The sequence below is a fragment of the Psittacula echo genome, assembly GCF_963264785.1.
Source record: "Psittacula echo genome assembly, chromosome: 2".
Lineage (NCBI taxonomy): Eukaryota > Metazoa > Chordata > Aves > Psittaciformes > Psittacidae > Psittacula > Psittacula echo.
This window is the reverse complement of record NC_137737.1, coordinates 9687242-9696603: the sequence shown is the minus strand read 5'-3', so window position 1 is coordinate 9696603 and position 9362 is coordinate 9687242. Positions and strand designations below refer to the sequence as shown.

General features: G+C 39.9%; 1 protein-coding gene across 1 annotated transcript in view; it reads left to right on the top strand.

The window, feature by feature from the left end:
• Positions 1–334: 334 nt before the first annotated feature.
• CNTNAP2 (contactin associated protein 2) overlaps positions 335–9362 on the top strand; it is a gene marked incomplete at its 3' end in the record, with an annotated part of 1031819 nt that continues 1022791 nt past the window's right edge. Inside the window, exon 1 of the mRNA XM_080639583.1 lies at positions 335–1385. Within this exon, the coding sequence (XP_080495709.1) occupies positions 1289–1385 (97 nt within the window). The 5' untranslated portion in view covers positions 335–1288. The remainder of the gene's footprint in view (positions 1386–9362) is intronic.

Sequence of the window (9362 nt, the reverse complement as noted above, 5' to 3'; positions counted from 1 at the left end):
AGGAGATGGCCAGGTTGTCTCAGTCACATCTTGTAGGTGAAAACCATAATGATACCTTAATGCAGCTCGCTTCCTGGCTCCCTCTCGGCCTGAGAATTAATTACCTAATGGAAGCACCAGCGTTAGCGGCTCCTGCAGCCCCAGCTCTTTGCAGGCGGGGATGGTGCTCACCCCCCCAGTACTAGGAGCGTTCGGAGGACTTGCCTGCTGGCCGCCTCGCTCGGATCCGGCGGGCAGGAGCTCGGGGGGCCGCTACCACCACAGTGTGCGGGGAGAGAGCCCCGGGGGCTGCGGGCAAACCTCCGCGCCCATCGTCAGCACCGCGACCAGCGCCAGCGGCCCGGCCTCCCCGCGGCTGGGAACCCGGCCCCGTTCACGGTCCCCGCCGCTGTCCCTGGCTCTGCCTCTGAACCAGGCAAGGGAGGACGAGCAGGGTCCTGGAGGCCCGAGGGGCGCAGAGGAAGAGGGAGGAGCTGGAGGAAGCGAAGGGAAGGGGAGGATTTTCCCTTCTGCTGCCTTTTTTTTTTTTTGGCCGGGGGGGAAGGTTTCTGCTGCTGGTGGCAGCGTTTCCTTCTGCTGGAAGATGATGAATACATGAGGAGAGAGGCTCTGAACCTGCTTCTCTGCTGCGGGAGTGTCTCTCCCTCCCTCTCTCCCCCTCTCCCCTCTCCTGTGTGTTTGGCTCCCCGGCTGTGTGTGCGCGTACACTGTGTATATATATCTGAGCTGGGAGGTTATTGCAAGCTTCTCTCAGCAGCGCTGCTCTGTACAGGAAGAAGGGCTCAGCTGCAGTGGTAGCATCAACAGCAGCGTTAGCAGCACCAGCAGCTTTTTCCGCCTTTCTTCTTTCCCTTAATTTCCATCTCCCTTTCCCTCCCTCTCCCCTGTCTTTTTGGGGATTGCTTTTCCATTTTTCTTTTTTTCTCTTCTACAATCCTTCTTTTTTGACACTTCGTGGCTTTTTTTTTTTTTTTTTTTTTATTTTATTTTATTATTTTTTTTTTTTAACATTTCCTCTGAGAAGGAGGCACAGACACACACACACACAAACACAGAGAAATAAGGGAAAGAAAAGTACCAGGACTTATCCTGCCGCTGCAAACCCAGAGATAGCAGACGAAGAGGGGGGTTGGCTTCTACCCCAAGGTAAAGCCCTGCCCCCTTTACCTCTTCACCACCTCCTCCGAGAAAGAGAAGGAGCGAGAGAGAGAGAGAGAAGGGGGCAAAGTGGAGAACAGCAGGTCTTCTGCGGCTGGCATTGGGAGTACAGGGAGCCAGGAAGTGAAGGATGGTTGTGGTTACCCGAGCTGGCTGCAGGGCAGCTCTCTTCCTCTGGATTTTCAGCAGCATTAGCTGCAGAGCCAGGACTGCTCTGCCTGCGTCTCGTAAGTACCCTTTGCTAAGAAGCATTACAATTTCAGCTCTGCAATAATCCAGAGGGAAATTCCCACAACTCTGGGAGGTTGATTGTTTTCTCTCTGCTGGTGAATTTTGTGTTTGATTTTGCTGTGTATTTGTATGTGTATGTGTGCACTGAGGTTTGATGCTGTTTGCAGTACTCCCCATCAGATCTTCCTTAGCATAGATGTTTTTAGTGGTAGCTGGTTTGGAAAGTTGAAACTATACTGATCTATGATATAGTCGTGGTTCTGCAATGGAGTCAGGGGGGAAAGGAATCAGATAAAAGCTGTTCAAAGTTTGGGGGTGGGTTTTGGTTGGTTGGTTGATTTGGTTTGGTTTCTCCCACCTTCCTCAGAGGGTATGCAATTTACATTTGGAAGTACTTCCACAGTTGTGTGAAGGAAAAGAGGACATGTGAGCTGTTTCCATAACTAGTGTGTTTTCAAGGAGCAGCAAGAGAAAATAGCGTCTCATTTGAAGAGCAAAGAACGATGGTGAATTAATGACAGGGAATGGAGCCAGGACAGCTTTCCTTGAGAGTGAAGTTTTGCTTCCCATAATAAAACGAGCAAAGGTATTTTAGAGGAGACCAGCAATTGTGCCCCTAGGGAGGCAGAAATAGTTGAGAAATGATCAAGCATCTGCTGAAATGCTGAACTTCAGACAGGAGGAGCACCTATGCAGGACCCAGTTCTGCTGTCAGAGTCAAAATGACAGCATACTCATTGGTTTCCATGCGTGTTAGATCAGATCTTTAACATTGCACTGAGCTGTAGTTTCCAGCAAAACATTTGCAGGTAGATGTCAGTGTTAAGTATTTAGTTGTTTCTCTTCAGACCGTGTAAAGCATTTGGCATTTGCCAAGTGTTTTTGACATGCATACTGAGATGAAACAGTGCATTTTTATACAATCATTAAAAATAGACACTACTGTCGACTTCCTCTGCTGTTTATAAAGAAATGTCCTGAGATGTTACAGATAGATGTGTTGGGATTATGTGTATGTGAATGGGGGCTGGTTCTACTGATCAAGCAGGGAATTGTCTTAGAATGTAATGTATATACTGCATAGAGATCTATATGGATCATTCTATTTATTTATTTATTTGATTCCTTGGGGCAGGAATGAACAATGTAATGATTGGGAAGCTGGAGCCCTGCTGTACTTTCTCAGTGGGTTTCTATCTGTTATCATCTGATATCTATTGAAAAATAAAACAGTGTTATTGTCCCAGGATTTGCTTACACTTAGATATATGTTTGTGTATCAACAGAAAATGTGCAGCAGTGTCTGCATTGTATCTAGGTCTCAGGATAGCTCTCAGGAGGCTACAGCATGTTCAGTTATTTTTCTACCTTTGGTTTAGGAGAAATATTGATCCTGAGGTTTACTGTTTAGTTTTGACCAGCTGTCTAATTTTTCTTCTGAATCTTATTTCTTCATGGTCATCTCTCAGGCTCTGCATAAAAGGAATATACAGGGAGGAAAAAAAGATTTATGATTTAAGTTGTCTGAAATCTGTTCTTGGAAAACAAAGTTCCCTGCTCTGCTTTTTTTATAATAGGATTTCTGAGCTTTTGTTTGTTTGTTTTGACTTTCCATAACTAATGGCTGTAGTTTAACTTGAAGACGACCTACAGTGGGCTATCTGATTACTCAACTAAAAAATCTTTAACTTTTGGAAGAAGTTAGCTGAGAAGTTAATGACTGTAGTAACATCACCATAACCAGAAATCCCAGGAATAAAGGAGATATATATATAGTATCTTAATTGCAGTTTACTCATATACATTTCCATCTTGACAGTGTTTTTTTTTTTTCAGATATCCAAAGATTTCTTTCTATTAATTCATCTTCCAAGAGCTTATGCACTACAGTGCTTATGTAGCATGTAGCATTTCATTTCTGACTCACTTCTGAAAGTCAAATGGAGCAAGATCTGTTTACTGGAAACAGAAATATAGCTGGAAGTACACGTCAGCCTTAAAATGACAAAAGGAATATTCACATTGCAGTACTTACTTAAAATTCTTGTAAAGATCTGTGTGTGCTTGGAAAGTGGTTCCACAGTAGGAACTCAAGTGCTGTGTCTCAGGGTTTTGGTGCAACACTGAAGTGGTTATCCCATTGCACGCTTTGGCATACAAACTGGTCTCTGTTCTGGATTTTCTGGGACTGTTTCTCACTTCGTCTGTAATTGATTGTGAATGGCATTGGTGATTTTTTTGCTGTCCTTTGACAAGAGAATAGTGTTTTATCTCTTTTTCCCTGTTGATTTTGAATGTCGTATTCGAAATGCTTCTGAAATAATTAGAAATGGAGTGAAATGCAACTTTAATGTAAAACTGATTTCCAGCCACGTTTTTCTTTTCTCCTCCACTGCTACTTTATCTTTTGACTTTGAAGTAATTATCAACAGCAAATTTATTCTTCACAGTGGTTTTAGGAAGCGTGCAAGACTCATAGTGTACAGGGAACTACAAATCCCTACATACGAGCTCACTATTCAGTGTTTGCTTATAGCCTGCTTGTGCTGACTTAGAGAAACATACAGGTTTTGGAAAGAATAGAACTGTATGTCACTTAGGTGAATATATTTCATCTCCACTATTTGTTTAGTTTGTGAAGTCAGTAAATCTATCTCTGTCATTAAAATGATGTCTCTCAGCAATGCTGATTCAGAAGTGATCATGTTGAAAGCTTTGAATCTCATTCAGTTTTATCTCAAGATGAAGTGGGTGTTGAAAGCCCATCTTGTACTACAGTAAACATACAGCATAGTATCACACACACTGATACTCAGATCTTTATATTTTATTCACAATCATGTTTTTCATGCCTTGGCAATAAATTCTTTACATTCTGCTATTTTTTTTAAATAAGCATAGAGGGATCACGGTAGTCTTAACTTCTGGAATCAAGGCTAATGAACAGCTCAACCAGGAGAGGTCATCACAAGATAAAAAGTAACACAGAAAATACAAATTTAGTGCTTTGTAGTCTTTTACATGGCTTAAAGATGGAATGATCAGAATATGACAATGAGTAGAGTGACTTTCACTTGTATTCTTATAAAAAACACACAAAGCAGTGACCTTGTCTTCTTAATGAGAATATTCAAGGGATTCATCATAGGATCATCTGTTCTCTATGAAAGCAACTCACTTGAAAGTAATTGTCTCTCACAGCTAGGACTAATTTTGGGTTGTGTCTGTTTATATGCAGTGCAAACCTGATCAGTACAGACCTATTAAAACTTTTAGTTCAGATACTTTTCATGCTTTTGCAGTAGGTCACATAGTACTGCTGCAGTTGAAGTTTAACCCTATTTGACAATAATCGATGCAGAAATCAATGAGGAGGGGCAGGTATAGTAAATCATGAAGAGTTGTGTATAAGCAAAACTATGCATCTTTTAGCTTCGTCTGCCTGGCGCCCAGACCTTCCCTAATAGCTTGGGTGAGAAAACAATTAAAAAGTGTAATGGCCCTTTTGAAAGAGCAAGGCATTGAACAAGAACCTTCTTTTCAGGAATTCTGGACTATATAGGACTAGAGAATCTGTTCTTCCAGTTCCTAGTGCTTGAATGTTGAGTGTGTGGGGATGCCATATATTCTGTTAGACTCACATTCAGGAATAAGTCTCTTCCAGATAATTTTTTGGCATAACAGTATTTTGTGTATTTAGTGCAATTCCAGTTGTTTTTCTGTTACATCTGATTCACATTTCCCAGGTTAGGTCCTGGTTAGATGTAAACTCACGGATCTCACAGAATACCAAGACATTTTCATGGAGGTTTAATGTTTAATCATATTACTTACCCCTGGGTGTCAGAGCATTTACAGATACACTAAACTTTTAAGCCGAAAGCCTACGTTTCCGTCAAGACCATAGGAATTCATAACATTAAACATATGATTTCTTTTTTGTTCTTTTAAAACACTGGAGTTATAAATTAGACTATCATTATATAATAGTACTGTTATTTAAGGTGCTGCGCATCACTGTATAGTAAAACCAACATTCAGCTAAAAACCCACAGTTTGTCAATGGACTGTTATTTAACAACACGCAACTGAGTTACTTGGAGTGACTTTTCAAATGAATATGCTTTTCTTAGAACAGTACATTACTTTACATGGGAATAAAATGGTAATAAATAGTCTGCTGTCATGTCCAAATTGGTGGCAGCAACTAGAGCCTGCATTGGTGCTGAAAAGCCAGAGTTTCAGAGTCCTTCACTTCTGTGCATGCAACATTACCCACAGCCTGATTGCAGACATTTGTCTATATGCAGAAAACTTGATTCCAAGTTTGATGTGGTCAGTAGGCATTGAATCAGTTGCAGATGTCATTAAATGAATGTGCTTTGCTTGGGTTACTTTCACTTTGTTTGCGTGCTTAGTTCATTTGGTTTTTTAAACTCTGGTGCAATAACATGGAATTAGACACACAAGTGCTTCAGAGAGGTCCAGTCTGCAAGCATGTTTGAAAGTGAAGTTAAAGATTATGAGTTGAAAACTTGTCTCTGTGAATATTGGCTTTTCCTTTGCAAGGAGATGAGAAATATTTTCTGATTGTATCTCATTTTTCAACGCAGGTCCTTTAAACACATGTGAAAGGTTATTTCAGTGGATGCAGTTGTGACAGGAAATTATGTATATAATATAGTAATAAGACATTAGAGACTGTAGCTCTACTTGGATAATTCACATCACTATAGATCTGTGACAGACAGCAGGTTTTCCTTATTGAAGTTCTTTAGGAATTTCAGCTTGGATCTCTAAATCTTACAAAGCATCAGATCTCATGTTCAATGTTTAGTAATTACAGTAATATTTATGACTTCATAATACTTGTAATGCTCAGGGCAATAACAAACCATGCGCAGACTGTGGGTGTTTACTACAGTAGCTTTTTCTACACATGCAGAAGCTGATCTGCCTCTGAGCAATTTGACTCATTGGTCAGACATAAGATAACAGGTTAAATCCTGAGGTGTGTCACTGCTCATGTCTGCGTTTCCTCAATACAGATCATGCTTGGTCATGCAAAAGGATTTGGACTTGCAAATGTGTTTCAGTCACTTGAGACAGAAAATGTCTCAAGCAACGTCGATCTTCTTCGTCAGATCAAACTCTGGCTTTCTCATTTTGTTCATCTTTAGAAATATAAAAAATAAATGTGAAACTCTAGCAGTGTTTAGAAAGAAGTAGTTTGATCAGGGCATAATTTCCAAAATCCCCATGAACATGGAATGCTTCTTTAAAAGATCAGGAAGATCCATGGGACAAAGAGTACAGTCTGGTAGCTGGAATCTTCTCTCGCTGAAGGAAACAGAAGTTGTGCCACTGATTTTAAGACTTGTGTGGTTAAATTTTTGGTCAGTGAGAAGTTCATGACTCGGTCCATATCCATTATGTATGAGACATTAGAAATGATTAAAAGATTCTTCAGACTTCATCCTTTGAACCAATATTGATTTTATCTGTATTACACTTAATTTGTACAGCTACTTTATTGATGTTGCATAGGTAAATAATCTGAGATGACCAGCTAATTGCTGAACATGCTAAATCTCTAGATTTGGTGATGTAGGAAATTGCAGTAATCAGGAATCAATTATTTTGAGCCATTTTCAGTTCTGGCTTTGGAGATACCACAGATAAAATGAAAAACATTCCCAATGTGTAACATTTACAAAGAACACAGGCCCATCTATGCTTTGATAGGTGTGCAACTTTATAAGCAACTTCACAAAGTTGGGACCTGAGAAATTATCTCAGTATTCATGCACTGCTGTAGTAGCCAGCCATTTCCTGTTTGTTCCTTAAGCTTGAACAACTGGTAATTCAGAGCAGGAAAGGATATTGACATTCACATTTACCTCTTGCCTCTGCCTAAAAAAGTCTATAGAGATTTTTCAGCTTTACAATCTCCTGTAGAGGTGTTTCTTTCAGATGTTTAACTGAAGTGGTCATGCTAAGCCTACTGAGGGACTGAAAGATTTATTCACACTTAGAGTTCATAATTTGATGTTAATATTTATAAGCATCTAAAATATTTAGCAAATATTTTATTTTCATCTGTGTCCACACTCCAAAAATATGTTTTAAATATGCCTAAGATTGACTCAACATAGCTAGGAACTTTGCTGCCTGTTTTGCACTTGTATCAGTAAAAGCTCAGGCTGGGTTACAACTTTAAATGTGTAGATAAAATAAGCAGCTAACAATACTTTCTAGTAGCTAGGAAGCATTTGAAGAATTCTAGCTAAAGGATTTGCCATCCCACAGATGAATGTGATATGTTAGAATGAACATTTATGATTTATTTCTTTCAACTCCTTGAAGTCCCAGCTTAAAGGGAAAGAAGCATTTTCTTGTAGAAACTGAATGCCCTGTTTAGGTATCTGCCTACATAGAACATAAACATTCTGTTTGATTTTGTAAAACTGCTATATCATTTAATATTTTGTAACCTTTGCTTAAGGAAATTAGCCAGGCACGTGCTGCATTTGGCTCTACTTCCTCTGTTTCTATGATACAGGAATTATCTGCATATGTGCATTTTTGGCATCAAATGTAGAGGTGTACCACTGTCCACTTTTTTATCACTTACATGTTGATAAAGCCTTGGCTGTGTCTCTGATTGATTCATAGAATCACAGATTGGTTTGGTTTGAAAGGGACCCTAAAGCTCATGCAGTTCTGATTCCCTGCCCATGGGTAGGGACAACTTTAGCTAGACCAGGTTGCTTCAAGCCCTTCCAACCTGACTTTGAACACTGCCAGGGATGGGGCAGCCACAACTTGCTCAATCATCTTGTGTACTTAAACTGATAAATACATATTTATTGTGAAGCCAGTGAAAACCTGCTTCCTTCTAAATTTAGAGAGAAATTTAGAGGGAAAGAATACAGAAGATCAGCAGATGAGCTGAGGAGACTGCCAGGGTCCATTTCAGTAAGGGGCAGTAGAAGATCTGTAATTGAAGGTTGCCAGAAAGGAAAAGAAAGAATTACTGCCATAATAAATGGAAGATAAAATGTATATGGGCCTAATGCAGTGGGATGCAGCACAGCCAGCAAGGGAGTTGCACTGTTTTTTAGGTTTTCATGTCTTATATACTGGGTTTAAATGTTACTGGTGTAAAGTTCTTGAAATGCAATTAAACTGGGATGTGATTTTACTCCCATTTATGGGAATAGTAGCAATGCTGTGGTTGGAGAAAAGCCCTATATAGGAAAACCAAACCAACAAACAAGAAAGCAGAAATCTTTCATGTCCACCCTGTAGAGCCAGGTTTCAAACTCTGATGCCTTACTATGATCTTCAGATCCTGCCTAGATTGTCAGTAGCACACAGAAGAGACTTGTACATATTCTCTTCTTTTCCCTGAATGCAGTTAAAAATTTCAGTATCTTTAAAAAATATGAGGAAAAATGAAAAGAAGGAAGTAAATTAATTCAAAAACATAATTAAAGATGAAAACTAATGGCCTCCCACCACTGTTCTGGACCATGAAATAAAAAAGGGTGAAGGCGGAAGAACAGAAGGGAGATTGTCTCCCATACGATGACAGTATCATATTTTCTTTCTGCTGAGGAATGGAGTCAGAGGCATAAACATGCCCAGTTCACAGCATTAGCATTGCATTAGAAGAATGAGCTTCTGGAAGAAATGGAGTCAGAAGCATATCTTGCACAGGGCAGGCTATGCTGACTCCATGCTCCCAAGCTTCAGCATGGTGTACTCTCTTAATGTGCTTTCCTTCAATTTTATATCCAAAAAACTTATACTACTGAGCATACCATCAGCTACGTGATGAATATCCTACTTGCTTCTTCCCTGATACCACCAAGCTGTTAGAAATGATAGTGAAATTTCCTATAAATAAGAGATAGTATCCATTACAGTTCTAGCCACAAACACACCACCAGATCACACTCCCATTTGTT